Source organism: Vigna umbellata, chromosome 6 (assembly GCF_029865625.1).
Source record: "Vigna umbellata cultivar VRB3 chromosome 6, Vumbellata_1.0, whole genome shotgun sequence".
In the NCBI taxonomy this organism is placed as follows: Eukaryota; Viridiplantae; Streptophyta; class Magnoliopsida; order Fabales; family Fabaceae; genus Vigna; species Vigna umbellata.
Genome location: NC_142170.1, coordinates 34961101 through 34980557, shown reverse-complemented (window position 1 = coordinate 34980557; position 19457 = coordinate 34961101). Strand labels below are relative to the sequence as shown.

At 33.7% G+C, this 19457-nt stretch overlaps 1 protein-coding gene and 1 long non-coding RNA gene across 3 annotated transcripts; one reads left to right on the top strand and one right to left on the bottom strand.

The window, feature by feature from the left end:
- The first annotated feature begins 3624 nt into the window (after positions 1-3624).
- LOC124821859 (uncharacterized) lies at positions 3625-7755 on the top strand. 2 transcript variants are annotated; one of them, XR_007027501.2, is made up of 3 exons: positions 3625-3802; positions 3891-4106; positions 7422-7755. It is a non-coding gene; the product is annotated as an uncharacterized LOC124821859 (long non-coding RNA). The 2 variants fall into 2 exon arrangements; XR_007027500.2 differs by lacking the exon at positions 3625-3802 and having other exon boundaries at positions 3811-4106.
- Positions 7756-9827: 2072 nt separating this feature from the next.
- Positions 9828-13065, bottom strand: LOC124821860 (protein AUXIN SIGNALING F-BOX 2-like). Its single transcript, XM_047293805.2, has 3 exons — positions 11903-13065; positions 10781-11276; positions 9828-10694 (listed from the first exon to the last, which is right to left on the bottom strand). Exons 1-3 carry the CDS (start codon positions 12355-12357, stop codon positions 9927-9929), a joined length of 1719 nt encoding a protein of 572 aa, XP_047149761.1. The 5' UTR covers positions 12358-13065; the 3' UTR covers positions 9828-9926.
- Between the last annotated feature and the right edge of the window lie 6392 nt (positions 13066-19457).

The window sequence follows — 19457 nt, the reverse complement described above, 5'->3', positions numbered from 1 at the left end:
AGTCGAGGCAAAATCTCTCCTCCTCCGTCGCTCGTCGCACGCGGGAAGTTCTCTCCCTTCTTCGTCCATAGTCGCCGCCACCACAGAGGCGGAAACTGCCGCCACCGAGGCTACCGCGATGGGCTCTCCTATTTCTCTTTCAAGGGTTCTTTCGTCTCCAGCATCACCACCGGACCGAAGCATTCTTCCCTCTCTTTTTCTCATTTTTTAAATTTATTTACTGATTAATTTGACATTGATTGATTCAATGTTTTACTGGGATTGAAAATGACGAGTGTGTGTTGTGTACATCTGAGTGTGAGGGGTGAATGCTGGATCTGTTCTGCCTTGTGTGTTGATTGGGTTATGTTTGTTGGGGGTGGTTACGGTCGAAGAGCAATCCGGTCGAAATGATTTCGCGGGCGACAATCCGGACGAAAAAGAAGGTGTGATTGAAACGAAGGTGACGAAGACGAGACGAAGAAGAAGAGTAAGAGAGTGAGAATGAGCGTGAGTGAGTAGCGAGTGAGGTGAAGGTGGGTGTGTGAGGGTGTACGGTAACGGCTGGGGATGCGGTTTTTTAGGAGCCAGGAACCTCGGGTTTTCGCCATTTCATATATAAATTTAGGTTTAATACCACGTAAGCACACACACAATTGCGTTTTGACACCTAAGCACTAATTACTGTCACATCATCATCCCATTAACTCCGTTTGCTTATATTTAACGGAAGGGACTAACTTGACTCACAAATCTATAAGTAAGGATCCATTACAATTACTTTTCTAACGAGGGACTAAATTGAGATTTCCGAACCAAACTGGGGACAAAATTGGGTATTAAACCTAAAAATAGTTATGCAATTTTTATACTTTTAAATTTATATTGATAAGAATTTATAAAAACAAAATTAGTTATTTTTTTTTTCATTCTCAGTATCCTCCTCCCAACAAGCTCTATATAAGTTTGAATAAAATAATTCTATATTTTGTAACATCCCAAAAATACAGTATACAACCATATAAGAAAATAATCACATATTAATAATATTATAAGTCAGTCTTACAAAAGATCGGAAGCACAGTTATGGCCGAACGGCCTTACAAGCTAGCAGGGAGTTAAAATTGTACAATGGTTACAACTAAAACGAACGGTTTACAAAATAAACTTATACCGAACGCTATCTACAAAAGAAGAGGCCAACAACTGACCGAACGGTCCTAAGGTTCAGTCTTCACTTCCACCTCTTCCAGTGCTTCTTCCAACAACTCTTCTCCTTCTGCTCACATCCACACGGATGATCATTGCAATAGGACAAACAACCGAACATACAACACATACAAGACAATAAATAGGGTAAACTTATGTAATTTAATTAATTCAATAAAACATACAATTTTCATGATTAAATCAAACAACAACCAAATCATAATTCATACATCATGGCATGCAAAGAACGACCACTTGACTCTAACTGTCCGGACTGTATGAATTATGTGTAGCTATGACGTTCGTGCACCCAGGTGATGTACTAAGTGGGATACCTCAACAGTTGCCACCCGAGGTTAATCCATTTCGTCCAAGTTAACCTTATGGACTAGGACCTCCTGCCATTCCCACACATGACTTACTCCTCTCTACGTGAGAATGAGTAATCACGGAATATCAGAATAAACTCCCGCTAAGCTTTGCCCACATTCATACTTTACTATTCAATAATCACTTTCTGAGATATTCTTCCCTGGAATACTCTTTCATAACCAAATTATTTCATTCGTATCACATTTTAAATTCCCTTATACTTCATCATCAATATATTCAACTGAATAAGATCACACTTTCTCATCGTAACACAAGTCCGAAAGGAATAACACTCCTTAGAAACTAACATGACCAAGCTATATTTATGAATTGATCTGCTTCAATGAACTGACCCTTAAGAGTTCAAATCGAACACCACGAAGCCTAGGTCGAGTACTAAGACTCTAGGCCGAACACCATTTAGAGACTAATAATGTTTGACAAACCGAAGTACTATGAAGAAAACAAACGCTATTGAGTTTGGCTGAATGCTCTTATTTTAAAAATTGTAATAATAGATTACTAAGACGAGACCCAACGCTTGGTTTAAGACCAAGCACTACAGAAACCGACACTATTGAACGAGCATTGGTCCAAGACCAAACACTTATCAAGAACGAGTGCTACTAAGACTGAAATCTTGGTCCAAGAACGAGCACTATTAAACTTAAATAAAAAAGAGAAGGAATATATATATATATATATATATATATATATATATATATATACACACACACACACACAATTACGCCACTCTTATTTTTAATGAAAAATAACGATAATATCTATGACTTTACGTATTATAGAATACATTAACTAAACTGTTTAGGAAACCTAAAGAAGGATTATACTTGGAACGAACGCTCATTTACATATATCTAATAATATAAAACGATCGTCATTAACTAAATTCTCTACAGAAGAAGAATTTAGTTTAGACGGACGCTCAAAGGAAAACCGAATGGTCAATACTGACTCTCGGTTACAGTTTACATAATTCTGCAGAGTATTATAGAATGACTCTCAGAAAATATCCCTAAAGCATGAGAATTCAATTAAGACCCTACACTTCCATGAAGAATCGAACGATCACGAATGACGCTCGACCACAATTACAGAATTTACTCAGAATACTGCAGTTTGAAGATCAAACCCTATTTCCACTCAGTTCACACCATTTATCAATCGTCCACCCACACATCCAAACATGCAGTAACACGAATATTTCATATTCATCAAATAATCAAACAAAGTATCATACAAACATACAACCATTCAAAAAAAGAATCTTAATCAAATTATATAAGTTTCCCTTACCTCTAATGTAGTCGAACGCTCAAATGATGCAAGTTATAGCTCACCACTACCAGAGACCTTAGCGTTCTACAGTCACGCTTTAAGAAACTAAACCAAACAGAAGACCAAAAATACTCAGAATGAGATAATACACTCATGCAACCAGAAATATGGGTTTGCATGTGAAAGGAAACGAACGTTCTAGGGAGAAAGTAACTCATCGGCTTGAAACCACAACGTGATCGGTTTAAACGAAAGCTCTTGACGTTGGGAGAGTTCAAACGGTGCCTGAGGGATAATCGGAAGAAGAAAAGATGATAATTTCTTAGAGAGAAGGTGGAGATGGTAGAGAGAAGGAGGAGATTCAGAAGGTTGAAGATGAATGATGCATGCAGAGAAGTGGCACGAAAATTTGAAAGTTTAAGTTTTTCTCCTATCGTCAAAACCGTTCGTCCAATCTGCATCACACACATGTCTTCCACTTTCTGAAATTTAGACACCCTTTTTGTTTACACATGTAATCTATTAAGTTGGAGTTTTAAGGATTATGAGATATTTCAATGTTATTCTTTATAAAGTTCTTTTAATTATCAACTATAATAAATGTTGAAAAATATTTGATTTTCAAAATGTCAATCGCATGTTTTATTTTAAAAGAATAATAAGAGGAAGAAGTTAGGAAGAATATTAACAAAAGAGAATGGTCACATCACATCAATGATCTGTGAATCAATTGACTTGTTACGTGGCAAGCTAACATTGTAACAATGTGAACGTGAGGAACAACGAGAACGTGAGGAACAACGCTGTCCCTTCAACAAAACAGATACATTTGGTTTTTGTCGTTGTTCAAATTTCCGCTCTCACCCAAAAAAAATAAGTGTCCTTGATTGCAATTCCCAAATAATAACTAATTACCAAAGAGACCCCTATTATCCTCCTCCGGGTAAATTATTCAATTCAATTAAATTAAACTAAACCCTTTCTTTTGCCGAAACTGTTCTGTTAATTCTCTTTCAATTTAATCAACACAGGCTACGCCCTTCCTTTCCCGCCACCGAGTTACCCATCAGCGCCGCCGCCGCCTCCTGCAGGGTATGAGCCGTTTGCGCCACCGCCTCCGCAGTACCAAGGTTACAAAGCTATTTGAATCAACAGTACCCTCCGCCACCTCCTTCGCATTACGATTGCCACCACTTACAGTATCATGACGATGGTACCCCCGGTTTTACTTCCTTCTTGGAAGCCTGGTACAATTCTCTCTCCTCTTGATTTTTAATTTTATTTTCCTTATTGTTTGTGGGTTTTTTTTTTCTTTTAAAAGAAAAATGTCAAGCTCAGAGGTGTTGCTTTCTAATTCAGATATGCATTTCTACAACGTTGTGTGTACAGAAATAAAGCGGTTATCAATTCACATGATGTGTTTAACATTTTTATATTAATTTCTTCCTCCTGTTTTAAATGTTAAACTAATGGATTAGGATCGTATAATTTTGTTTTTGGAAATTGGTTTAGAAATTGGATATTGGGATCTGAGTTCAATGGAGAAAGGGATTTGAAAGATTTAAATTTTCCTGCATGATTTTTAGTTTTTACAATGTCAACTAATTGTTGATTAATATGCCATTAATTTTACAAAAGTTACTAAAATCAACAAATTTATCATAACATATAATTAGATGATTATGTAAAAGAGTACTATGTTAGTACATTCTAGTTGAATCGAAAGGAAATGTTTCTGAATTAACAATAAATGCAACATTGCTGAACCAAAGGAAAACATCCTAACTAACAGAGAATTTTTTACACAATGCAAACAGATAGATGGCACAGGTGCTCCTGTGTTTTACTACAATGAGTAGAGACCCTGTGAATTTTATAGAAAATTTGTTATTGTTACAATATTACCTTTCAAGTAACATCTTTGTTCCTTCCATTTTTCCTTCATTTTTTTCTTTCTGCACAATGAGTTAATGATGCAGAAGTAGAAGTCAATCGTTGCTTTTTTTATCAATGATAACCTTTTAGGTAGAGTATACCTATAAGGTTTCGGTTTCCTATACTTCCTGAAGAAAAGGGAATCTCAATATTATAACTATGCTGACAAGCTGCCAAATTTTTACACACTGATGGTCTGTTTATAGAATCCTGTTCTTCCATCAAATATTTTGCTTTTTCCATAATGCTCGGGTTCAAATATCCATGGATTAGATGACTATTCATAGCTATTACTTTTAATGTCGAATCGGGATCAACTAGGACAGAAATAAAGCATTGGGTCGAACTCTTCTTTGATGTCAAAGTAATAGCTATGAATAGTCATCGACTCCCGGTAAAGGGTAGAAGAGTACGACCTATTATGGGACATACAATGCATTACAGACGTATGATCATTACGCTTCAACCGGGTTATTCTATTCCACCTCTTAGAAAGAAAAGAACTTAAATCAAAATACTTAATAGCATGGCGATACATTTATACAAAACTTCTACCCCAAGCACACGCAATGGAACCGTAGACAGTCGTCAAGTAAAATCCAATCCACGAAATCATTTGATCTATGGACAGCATCGTTGTGGTAAAGGTCGTAATGCCAGAGGAATAATTACCGCAGGGCATAGAGGGGGACGCATAGAAAAGCATCATAATAAGATAACCCTATTCTATACTGGAGTAATTTAATCCCGTTCAACATAGGATAAACTATCTAAATAAAAATAATCACAAGTTAAAAAAAAAAAAACGCTAACTTCAAAATCAAATCCTAGGCTAAAATTGTAAAACCACTCTCTTACTCTGAATAATAACCAAACACATTTTATACATTTTTCCCGCAATACTGTTCCTAGAAATCTCATGATCAGGAAAGTAATTTAGTTGGGAATGAAAGATGAATGATTCCTTGTTCCAAACTATACTTTAGGCTAAAGTTTAGGTTGAAGGCAAATGGAACATAGTCACATTAAAACTTACAGTCTAGCGATGCACACTAACAGTCACTTCATAATTATTTCTATTCAATGCAAGCTATGTCTAACATTGGCATTCCAATCATAGATATGAGTAGCTAAGGACTTAGTAGAATGTGAAGGAACAACACTCAGCAGGCTAAGGCTAATAATTAAGAGTAATATGGAGAGAGCGTATGTACACTAGGAGATATACCTTTCTGACTGTTAGGATATTAGATAGAGCTTCTGTTGGTGGTTAGAGGTGTAAAGTTAATCACAGAAAATGCAGGGGGCGTATTCTTTTGTGTGGTTTGAATAGATAACCGAGCGCATTGCTCAGTTGTTGCAACTTGTAAGTTCATAAAGTTAAACCAGTGTAGGAAGCTTTTCTACTTCCTTTGTGCTCTGGTATTCAGTAACAGATGTCCTTTTTCGTTGTTCTCTCGTTTCCTGGATCCTAATTGCACTCTCTCCCTGAGTTTCGACACGGTATATACCAATGGAGCCTACATCAGTAAGGAAAGCAACCCCTTGATAACTTGAAACAGTTTCTAGTATGTTCTGATTTATTGATTTCTTTGGAAATAAGACAATTCTACGTATAAATTGTTGGGAAGTCTTATATCTCCTTGTCTCCATTCTTGAGATGCGGCTTTTATGTTTGTTCCAATTTGTTTTGTGATCTGACATAAATCATCGTAAAACTCATTAGTTAGAAACAATGACACATGTACTATACTTGCCCATGGAATTCATAGATTTTCATTTATAATTCACTTCACATCACCATCAAATAATTTTTTAGAGGTCTTACATGTGACAAGTCTTTTGTTGTGTAAATTTTATGACAGTTCTTTAAAATTGCTTATGACTTGAGCCCAAAAGTATTCTGGAAATGTAAAACAAAATCCTTTGGACAACCATGTCCCCTCTTTTGGCTACACCTGTTGGTCAGAATGGTTAACCTGGAGTCAAATCTGTGGTTCAAGAATTATATCAAGTAAATATTGAAATTCTGGAAGAAAAATGACAACAAATAGAATGACTAGAGTCAGTTTCTCTTTAATCATTAAAGTCAACTTCCAGCTGTTGTATCACTTCATTAATTTCACATTACACTATAACAATTAGATTAAAATATGATCTAAGGTCAAAATTTTCTTAGAAGTTACATTATGTTGATGAGCTTAACCTCTTTTTTCTTTTGAATGCAAGTCTCATACTTCTTTTTATTCGATAATAAAGCTTAATACTTGAGCATTTGTGAAATTTATTAATCCGAAGCCAAGTTTTGAAGTGGCAACAACCAAGTTATTTTATTTTATAATCCAAAGCCAAGCTTTTTTAGCAACCTTTCATCCAGCTCTAGGGACTAGGGACTGGAGAGAAATATTTGATATGACTAGAAGCTTTCCATAATATGCAGAAATATCATTTGCTTTTCTCACATAGCCTTAAACAAAGGGAAATTCTAAACTTGTTATCTTTCAGCTTGGGAAATAAACCTTTTCAATTAAAAATGGTATTGAATCCTTACCTTCCCTGTTATGTCCTTTTTGAAAAGCCTTTTTGGTTCTACAGACTAAGATTCCTTTGTTCATTTACATGTGCAGCTTGACAGCGCTTTGTTGCTGTTGTTTGCTAGAAGATTGCTTTTTCTGATGATCATATTAAAAGTTGCATCTGCAGTTTGGTGTACTTGGCCGGTTATAGCTTCTCTGGATAAATGTTGCTCTAATGTCTTCATGTGTGCGGGATCTGGTAAGTGTTAGTCATTGTTGTAACTCTTGGGTCTTTACCTTCTCCCTCACTCGTTTCTGGTTCTTCATAGATTTTCTGATGTGATCATTGTGAATGCTTAATGTTGCTTAATGTTGCTTAATGTATATTGGAAACTGTAAAGAACAATGTTTTTACCTGGAATAACAAACTAATATATTATGGTTGTCCCTTGCTCCCAGTGGCAAACACCACTCATTGTTTCGTTTTTGGTACCAAATGGATTTAAAATCGGTAGTAAAAATTAATTTACGTTCATTGGTTCAATAGTGTATACACAATTAAATGTTTTAAATATATTTTTATCCCTCTTGAATGTTCTTTAGTTTTAATTTTAGTTAGTAGAACAAGACTAATAATATATTTTGTTTTAGTACGAGAAAAAAAAGTATACTCTTAATACAGTCGCTTTAATTCTTTACTTTTATTTATACTCTATTGCTAATTAATTATTTAAACATGTGTTTAGTCTATTATCATGCGTGTTTATTAAAGAAAAAATAATGTTACTATGTAGTTAATTTTGAAGAAGTATCAAAGATCTTAAATTTTGAAAAAAGAAAGTATAGGAAAGACTTTCTTTTTTAAGGTTAATGACATTAATATCAATTTCATTTAATAACACAATAATTATTAAATACTAAAGACGTATTTAATTATCTTAAACATTAATAAGGTTCAAATAAAATTAATAAATTAAAAAATTTGTATTATTATTATACTAAAATTGAATATATCAATCATTGTTGTATTAAACTAACTATTTATTAAAATTTTATGCCGAAAATACCCTTTATAATTTATAATTTTCTGAAACTTAAAACAGTGTAAGTAGAGATTAATTCACTAGATTCAATGAAAATATATCTAAAGACTATATATTATAATAATTCCAAGTTTGTTACTTATATAAGTTTATTAAAGTTAAAAACCATTATCCAATAAATTTTATTATGATTGAAAGTAGTGCTTACACAAGAAAAGAAATCATGAACGAGAAAAATTAATAAAAAAATATTTTAAATTTTGATATCAAGTCAATTGTGAGACGAATGGAATTATGATAAATTTCACTTTAATAACCTTAATTTGCTGGAGTGAATTTTGTATAGGGTGTTTAAATCTATAAACATTGCTCACAAAAATAAGATAAGTAACTTATTTAAAGAACTTTAAATTAAGTCTATCTTAGAAAATTATAAGTAATGAACAAATGGTAGATTGAAACCATTTCACCATAAGAAGCTGAATTTGAAACAGGCAAAATCAAGCATTTTTCAACATTATGAACAGACAAGCCTGTTCAAAGATTCTGGAGTTGGTTTCTGATTCAGTTTTTGCATTTAAGTAGATAAAGGAAAAACACTGATTCACAACTAAACCAGTCAATCCAGATTGATTTTTAAAACACTGTTTAGCACAAGAAGCTAGAATGGAGTTTATTATCTTCGGCTTAAGGACTTCATTATATTATGTATAGAAAAATATATGTGTAGTGTAGCTAACAGATGCATCTACCCAAGAATGAAAATATACTTTTGATCTTCTGAACAAGCTTGAGCAGTGGTTAAAAAAGTACACCTTATGTCTGCTTAAATTTCACAGTGAAGTATATATAGTACACATTCAGTTTTAAGACAAATTAATAAGTCTCATCATTATTCGCAAACTTTTACTCAAAAAAACAAAAAGAAACTGTCAATTTATGATGATAGATGGCGCTGCTTCAAGACTACAGCATGTTATTAATTATACTTGTACTTAAGGACAAGGATTTGAAAAACCTATGAATTTATAGGTCAACCAAATAAATACTTGTATTGAATAGATATTTGGAAGTGCTAGGCAGACAAAATTATTTATAAGTGAGTCATTATAGTTTATGATCACGTTGGAAAACTCAACATAGCAGCATTTCTTCATAGGATATTTGTTTTTCAACAAGTTGAACTCATGATTTGTGTCTTTCCATGAAAAACAAACATGACAAGAACAGTTGAAGAACAAGTTCAAGTGGAGGTCAGTTCAGAAGTATCATATAGAGGGAGAAGAAGAATAAGATAAAGAGTGAAAACTAAGCGCTCTTGCATTGAACAAGTAGATCAAAACTAAAATACTGAACTCTACCGAGAATACAAGAGATGAAAAAGTGGCATGATACTTCTGAAAAAGTGGCATGATAATAACGAGGGGAAAAAGGCAAATCTAAGATATGTATAAAAGTAGGAAATGCAAGGAAGTGAGAAAACACTACACCCGGCTAAAATTGCATTAATGAGTCAGCCTAGAAACAAGTACAAACATCTGAATAACAAGAAATTAAATGAGCTAAAATGCACCTAGAGAGTCCATACATATTCTGGTGCATCTTTCCTTTTCCCAGCCAATGTACGATACAAATACATTTTCTCTACCCTTTGCCCATCTTCCAAGATGCAATCTTCTTGCTCACTTTCATTGAAGATCTCCACATTCAACCTTGGCATCTTCTTGGCCAGCAACTTGCAGGCTCCCACAGTCACTTCGCAGGACGACATCCAAAGGGATCGCATTGTTTCATACTTCCCTACGTCTGTCAGAAGTGCCAAGTCACCAAAAGGGCAATCTCTTATCTCAAGCTTCCTCATTTTCTTGCATCCATTCAACACATACAGCATTCCCTTGTCACTGTCTCCAGCAAATGCAATAGACAGCATTTCAAGCTTCTCAGCATACATTCCAATGTAAAGGAAAACCTGGTCTGTCAACTTCCCTGAGAGTGATAGCCGCCTCAGTCGCCGGCAAGACTGCACAATTGCACCAAAACCTTCGTCCAGCGGCTGCATTGTATCAGGGTCAGGTTTTGTTGCATCAAGGATGCATAACCTGAAGCGGATGAAATTGGGGCAGTTCTTGGCCACTGTAATCAGTGCAGCATTTGTCATCTGGTGGCAGAAGTAGAGCAATGAATGAAGCTTGGGGCACCCCACTGATATTGCAACAAGTCCCACTTCTGTGACAGCCAATGCATTTCCAAAGGGAACGGATGGAAACACCCTCAGTTCTTGCAAATCTGTACATGTCTTGGCTACAACACCAAGTCCTTTGTCTCCAATGCAATCCATTATCTGAAAAAGTTGAGGAATTTGTTATATTCAACAATTGAAGAATTAACAAATAAAATTAGAATGTTCTGAAAATTTGATGTATTTACCCATAAGCGCTGAAGTTTCACACAGTGGCGAATTAGTTTTATCAGATCACTGCCCTGAATGCCTGCGGCATAGCTCAAGTTTAAGGATGTTAAATTGGGGCAAATGGGAAATATCGCAGCAAGACAGTGAGGAGCAACTTCCAAAAGTCCTGACAAACTGGTTATGGACTTGCACTTGAGAATGGTGTTCTTGAGCTTTATGAATGCCTCTGATTCAGGATCTTGGACAAACGATCCAATTCCCAAATCCGCTAGTTGAGGTGCTCGTGTCATTATCCTTTGCAGGGCATCAAGGGGAACTGAACGATTCAGCTTCAAACTCTTGAGGTTAGGAGACCTGGCCACAAGTCTCTCTAGAGCTCCCAAACTAACCTCTCCTTTAAGGCAAGCGAAATTCAGAGAGACAAGCGATGTGCAGCTATCAGGAAAGCAACTTAGCCACTGCCCTTTGTGATCTTCAACTTCATTTTCTTGCAGATCCAGCTCCCTAAGATACCTACATTTCAAAACAAGTAAAACACCAACAACATTGGGAGTCAAGAACACATTCCAAGAATCCTTACTCTATTCTCAATCGGCAAGAGCTTCACCAACCCCACTCGTACCACATGCAAAATGGATATTATTTCACAGGACCATGTTGTTCCAAGATTAAAAAAAAATAAAAAAACTCCTAATCATGTGCAATTCACAGACAGGCAATCAACTTTTGTTAATAACAGATCAGTCAAGCTCCCAAGATCCTCCGGGACCTTTGCTGCATGGCTTGACATGTACCAAAAGCAAGTTCAAAGCCATTCACTCAGCAACTCTTACTCAACTAATTAAACTCCTTTATCCCAAACTGGTACATACAAAGAATACAAGCCAGAAGTCACCTTAGAAATGTCGAAAACAACTCAAAACTTTGACAGCACAAGAAGACAAAGACCAAACTAATCAGAATATACCTTCAGCCATATATCCTCCAAGACACAAAAAGCAGTAGGAAGTCATCAAACATGTTCCAAAAAGCCCCCCACGAACCATATATAGTGCAAAGACAGACAAACCAACAAAACTTGTGCAACAAAAGCTTAAATCTAAACCAGCAGAAGACTCAAACTCACAACTTATTCTCACCTGCAATTAGCAGCTACGGCAGCAAGGCCATCGGTGGAGAACCCTTCACAGCTAACAAGAACCAAAGACTTAAAGTTTGTGAAAGAACGAGAAAGTAGCTCCAGGCTCTCATCCGAGACCACCATCCTCTTGAGCCTAAGCTCCTCCAACCCAACTCTGCTCTTGGCCAGAGCCTCAATCCATGGACACACAAAACCACCCCACCCGTAAGGAACCAAACTGAAGTCAGCAAAATGAGGCTTTCCCTTCAAAGTCAAAGACTTGAGACCAGGAAACCTTTGGATCAACCTCTCTGGAGAGATAGAGTAACAGTTCCCTATGAACACCCTCTGCCTCGTACACCTCTCTATCCTGTACCAACTTTTACACACCAAAGACAAAGCGTTCCGGTCACGGTGTGAAACCACATAATCAAATATGTGCTCTATTACCTCGTCGGGGAAATAATTCATCATTTTTTTTCTTGACGTTTCTCTTTCTCTTACTCAGTGATCCAAACTCCCAAACTTTCCAGGAAAGCTTTCATACTCCATACAAGGATAGGAAAAACAAAAACACCCCGGAAAGGTAAGGCTCCTAAATTTGAAGTTCTACCACATCATGGAGAAAACCAAGATCTAAAGCCAGAAAAAGTGGGAACAGATCTAGGCCGAAACAAGAGAGTGAGAAAACAAATCTTGAAATCTAGAACATCAGGGGAGTCTAAAAAGAGGGTACTGATAAAAACTGAAAATTTTATACTCCCCAACTGGGATCTGCTTGGAGGGTAGCCAAAAAAACTCAATTTTTGACAAGGAAAAACCAACCAGAGAAAAAAAAAATGAGCAATGAGGTGGAAGAGAGGAAACCCAAAACAGAAAAATTATGATCTTGCAAATCAAAAGGTGATGATGACGATTTCGAAACGGGATAAAAGGATAAAAAGAGAAGTAGGATAGATCTGAGAAAATCCAAGTTTGGCAGAAATCTTAATTTACACTTTAGACCAAGCCACACAAGAGGTGACTGAGCTTAGAGCTTAGAATGAGAGAAAGACTCAAACCATTGGTGTGACTCACTCACATGTTCTGTGTTAAAAACAAAAGGAGTGAATGAGGTAAGAAGAAGAGGAGCAGAAGAAGAAGGGGAAAGAAGAGAGGGAGGAGGTGGTGGTGAAGTGAAAGAAAGGAAGTAAACCCAACTGGTTGAGTTGAGTGTGGATTTATTTAACCATGGTTACCATATCGTAGGTTAACTCAACCAGGAAGGATGGTTGGTTGGGGGCTTTCGAATGAAATCTGATGAGAGAGCGCAGGCGTCGATTTTGATGATGGGATATTGAGAGAATCTTGACCGTTGAGTGCGTGAACATGCATCAGTCCTTGTCACTGCTTTCCAAGTGAGCCTCACCCTCTGCTAAAGTCTCACACCCTCTCTGCTAAAAAAAAGAGTTTCTGAGAAAGAGAAAGAGAGAGAGAAAACGGCATGGACAAATCGAAAACGACTGTCGGATTAAAGACACCTGCTTTCGTGAAAAACTACGAAAATGCCACGCCTAGGTCTTAGATAACTATGTAGATAAGATCAAATGTAGACTTGACACGAACCTACTCCGCGCGTCTCACATAATCGCCCCTTTTCAACATGTTTCCCAATGGTACAGTAAAAAAGTGACTCATTCTCATTAATTTTTACTTTCGTCATTAATTAAATCTATTATTTTCATACCTTTATTAATTTTAAATTTCAATTCAGAATATTTTGATAAAAATAAATTGAATATATATTAATATCTTATATTTCATTATAAATAGGACAGTTTTACACATATTTATGTTTTACATTAAAATGTTTTTACTTTTGGTCGTTTTACAACAAATGATTAATGATGTTAATGAAGATAATTTTTCATTCATATTCTACAATGACAAATAAAAAAGAAATATGAGTTTTTTTTTTTGTTAAACATCAAACAGCCGAATTAGTCTAAGAATTTGGAAAGAGGAAGACAAACACAATAAAATCTAGTATTTATTAATAATGGCGAGGTTAAAATTTTTACATTATAAAAGTATTCAATTTTTAATTTTAAAAATTCTTAATTATTTTGCTACTTAATTTCGAGACACATAAAGTAACTTACCGTCCGACAGTCCAATTAATATCACGCATTTAAAGAGAATTTAATTATTCAATTTGGTAAAGTCAATTGATGGTATTTCATGAACACAAAAATTTAACTTACATTTTCTAAACCATTAACATCAAATTTAGCATCTAAATAAATGGTAGGACTCTGTATTATTTGAAGATAATTGAAGGATGAAATTCGTCAATTATTTGTCCTATTTTGGTAACGGGAAGACAACGACTTAGGGTTAAAAGATTTATTGGTCAATTGTTTCAAAGGACAGAAGACGATATTTCTGGACTTTTTTTTGTCATATATTTATACGTAGTTTTATTTATTTTATTTTATATTATGCCGAATAAATAAAATTAATATTAACATAGTTTCTTATAATTTAATTGAATATAATGAGTAGAGTGTTTCTGAATAACAAAAATAATAATTTGGAAAGAGATTGATAGAGGAAAGTTGAAAGCAAATAACAAAAAGCAAGAATATTTATTGAAATGATTAGGAAATTAAGTTATGAAAAAGAATAAAAATAAAAAAGAAATGATACAGACAATGAGAGGGAGAAAATGTGTGAGTTGCATGAATGGGAAGAAGTAATAAATGACGATATTAATTGGAGTTAGGGATCCATAAAGATGTTAACACTGCCTACACATGATTTGTTCTTGTTTGTGTTTTTTGCCTTTTGGGTCCTTTGATGATTCGGTGCGTTACGGTGCACCGTACTCCTCTCAACAGCTCCACGTAATTGGTTACATCACTGCGTTCATCACATCAGTCTAAGTCCATGATAGGGACCGTACAGACCACCGCAGTAGATAGAAAGAGAGAGGATTTGTGTTTTGATTGGATAAGGCATCCGAACGCAACCCCTTCGGAATAATACAGCAATCATAGCGGTGGAATTCAAGGATCACACCCAAAAATGGGAATACTCTGCTTCTTTCAATTTCTAAGACTATTTAATTATATTAATATTAATAATAATTATTAAAGATATGTTTTCAGATACAATGTTGATATTCTGCTTTGAAATCTATTAAAATATTATTACTTACTACGTCTGATATATTACTTAATTTAAAAATTAAAACTCAATTTTATTTCAAAAACATTTCAAAAAATTAGAAAAAGTATATTTAAATTATATTTGATTTTAATTTTTAAAGGATATGAGATTATTCTATGCATAGGAAGAAAATGTTTATCATTTTTTTCTAGTATCAGTTCAATTTTTTTTATGAATTTCAATTTTAAAAATATTATTTGGTGTATTTTGAAAATTAATTATTTTAATTTGGTATATTTTATTTTTCTTAAAAGTTATTCCTATCTAAAAAATAGTCTTACATTATTATTTAGAAGTAGATATTAATTAAAGTTTACATATTTTACTTTTTTATTTTTTGAGATATTTTTTTGAAGATAAAATGTAAAAGAAACTCTAAAATAATAAATATCTTTTATATATATATATATATATATATATATATATATATATATATATGTGTGTGTGTGTGTGTGTGTGTATGTGTGTGTGAGAGAGATTAACTTAATTATAAAAAGTTTTTTTATTTGATAAATAAATTTTTATCTCACATTCACTAGTGCAAAATTGGCTTTTATCGTCACTCCGTAGATGTCGGACCACAAAATAACCAATGTAAATTATTGACCGATGACATTTTCGTAAGTAAGTTGGGCATATAGACGTCGGTTAGAGGGTCCCCGAAGTCTATAATATTATAGGCATCGGTGTCCCTCCTAACAGACGTTTATATGTCTGATAGGTAGATGAAAAGTTCTTTTTTTCGTCATATAGACGTCTGATCCCGCCATCCCGACGTCTATATACAATTATCGATGTCGGCCCCCTGTCACAGACGTCTATATGCCTGACAGGTAGATGAAAAGTTGTTTTTTCCACCATATAAGCGTCTGATCCCGCCATCCGATGTCTAAATGGCCTGACACGGTAGGTGAAAAGTTGTTTTGGACGTCGGCCCCCCTTACGTCCGACATCTATATACACTGCGAATATTAATTTTTAAATCGAATGGATGTCATATTAGTGAGGTCCTCGACGTCTAGTCGAGAATAGACGTCGAGCACTAGGGGTTACGCGCGATTAATCGACGTCGTGATTCCTGTTAAATCAGAAATCGCGAATCCGCGGTTACGCGCACTTCATCGTCTTCCTCCTCGCTTTTTCTCTCCGTGACATTGCATTTCCAGGTGCATTTTATCTCTTTTTAACCGTTTAATCTTACTTTTACTCCGATTAAATTAGTCTTTGATGGATTATCTTCCATTTGAACCGATTAAAATGAGTTTTCGTTGTGTTTTGGTGTAATTTTTCTTGTGTCTTTAGGTAACGTAGTAGCACCTTCTCCTTTTGCTAGTTTCCTCGTAAGGAAAGCTTGCGTCTTTTGGATGTCTTATAGCATTTCAACCCAAAACCGAACCTGGGTCCTTGCCTAGTTCTCATGTCACCGTATTCGTTTTCATTGCCGGTTGGAATGGAACTAGACAAGAACCCAGATTCGGTTTTCGGTTGAAATGTCATAAGAGATCCAAAATACGCAAGCTTTTCAAATGACGAAACTAGCAAAGGAAGAAGGTGCTACTACGCTACCCAAAGACACGAACTACAATAGACGTCGGTTAATACCATGTCTGACGTCTATATAGCCCTTAGACGTCAGTTTTTGTGTAAACAGACATCGTTATAGACGTCGGTTTTGGTGTAATCCGACGTCGTTAGAAACGTCGGACCCTATAGAGTCAGACGTCCTATTAATGTCACTCATAAAGACGTCGGATCAGAATCTGACATTAAAAACCCAAAATAACAGACGTCTAAAGCCCTTTATGCACTAGTAATTACATTATAATTATACACTAATATCATTCATGTATATATTTTATTATAATATGTACATATTACACTAATAATATGACATGTTAATAAGTTTTATCATAAGAGATTTTGGTTAAATAAGGTTCACAATTTTCTTATTAGTATTTTAGACTGAATTAATATTGGTTAAAAATTGTTTTAACTATATTTTAAAATTCACATTAGTTATCTATAATAATCAAAACATTAAAAAATAATATTAAAGAGTATTAAATATGTTTTTAGTATATGTATTTTAACACAAAATTAAAATTTGTTCCATCTCAAATTTTAATACAGTTTAATATATAAATTTTAAAAAATAAATAAATATAAGGGTTAAATATGTTTTTAGTCCCTAAACTATTGACCGTTTCTGATTTTCGTCCCTCTTCCAAAGTAAGGTACAATTTAGTCCTCAATCTTTAAAAAACGTTCGTTTTAGTCGAAAAAACAAACGTTTTGAGGACTAAAACGAGGACTAAAAATAAAATTTTAAGGACTAAAACGAACGTTTTTCTAAAAAATGAGGACCAAATTGTACCTTACTTTGGAAGAGGGACGAAAACCAGAAACGGCCAATAGTTTAGGGACTAAAAACATATTTAACCCTAAATATAATCATTCTAATCTAAATGTATTAAAAAAAATTATTTGTATAATGTGTTGTAGGATGATTTTTGAAATATTTACTTAGTTTAAATATCATCACTACGTTTAATAAGTTTGATTAAATTATAACTTAAAAGAAATATATTAATTTATTTCTATAGTTTACAATTAAAATATATCAAAATTTGATATATGGATAATTCTAATTTAGTGTATAAGAATAAGAATTAAAAACATATTTTATCCTTAAAAAATATAGCTTTATAATATCAAAATTTAAAATAAAATGTCATTTTGTAAATTTTCAACACTTAAAAAAGTTATAAAAAGTTAAATTAATGTATAACCTATCATATAAAATTTTCTATTTACACATCAATATTTAGTTAAAAAAAAATATTAATCATAATATTATTTTATATTAATCACAAAATCTTTAATATGTAAAAAGAAATAAACAAAACAACAAAATAAAATAACTATCACATTATTCAATTAAAAAAAAGCTAAACAGCATATATTGAATAAGAAAAATAAAAAACTTGTAAATACTTAATAGATAAAAAAGATTTAGTTAAAAATATTTAAATTTACTATATAATTCAAAGTTAATTAACATTTTCTAAAATGATTGATTTGCAACTATTTTTAACAAACTTTTGTTTTGAAATGAATTTGTAGTGGTTAAGATAGAATTGAATGCATGGATGTAAATCCATGGTAAGAAGAGGGTGTTAGTTTGGGGAGAAAAAAAGAAAAGGTGTGATGGAATATGTTGACTCCATGATTTTGAATGAATGATGATTAGTTGTTGGTTGGGGACACTAGCCGTGGCAAGGGTGTGTGGGATATAGTGATATAGGCATCAGGGATAAATTATTGTTATTATTCAACCTAGATTTCTTCTTTCTCATATGAGAGACCACATGTGCACATCAAAATGCAAATCTACCACAATTCTGTTAAATCAATTTCAACACAATCTTGCCTCTTCCAACATTTTCTAATTCTTGTTATGTAAAAGGGTTTTTCAGCTAAAACAAAAAACCTTTTCCATCCACAACTTTCTTTTTTTCTAATTCTCTCATATTTTCTTCTAAAATATTCTAATTCAAGGATGAAAAGGTTTTTGTGCATCAAAAGGGCTACATAACCAATTCGCTAAAACATGTCTGTTATTTAAATGCATTAAAATTAATTTTAAATAATATCTTCAAAAAAAATGTGATTATAGTCTGATTAGTGTTAAGAAGTAGATTTTAAGTCTAACTCAATCCCACCAAACTAGTTTTTAAGATGAGATTTGTACCCACTGATCTTATCTTTAATTGTTGTAGGATTTCCAACACACTCCCCTCACGTCGAGGTACATACATCTCGAACATAAAACTAGACATTAATGGATGATCCGATAGTGATCCGACAACAAGTGAAACAATTTGTCCATATAAATTCCACTCTTAAAAAGTGAAATCTAAACCTAATTACTAGTTTAAGTAGAACTTCTAACAATTAGTCTACACAATTGTCATTCTTTACTCAAATTGAATTTTTGTATGAAATTATCATACTATATTTTTGTTGGCACTAGGTTGAAGAAACGAATAATCATACGAAGTAACATTGAAATTAAATACAATATTATATAATTTCAACAATTCAAAAGGCAATTTTTAGACAAAAGGAAAAGGGGTGGTGGGAATTTAATTTAATAACTAAATAATATTAATATTGGTGGAATGGAGGAGTTGATTTTTAATTAATATGTAAAATTTTATTAGAGTGTCGTGACTTTTAATCATGAGATGCTTCTTGATTCATGTTAAACAAATAGTAGAAAATTGTTTTCCTAACTTTTTTAGATGATGATGATAGATTCTCAATTTTTCATTTTAACAAACTCAAATAAATATTAAAATAAG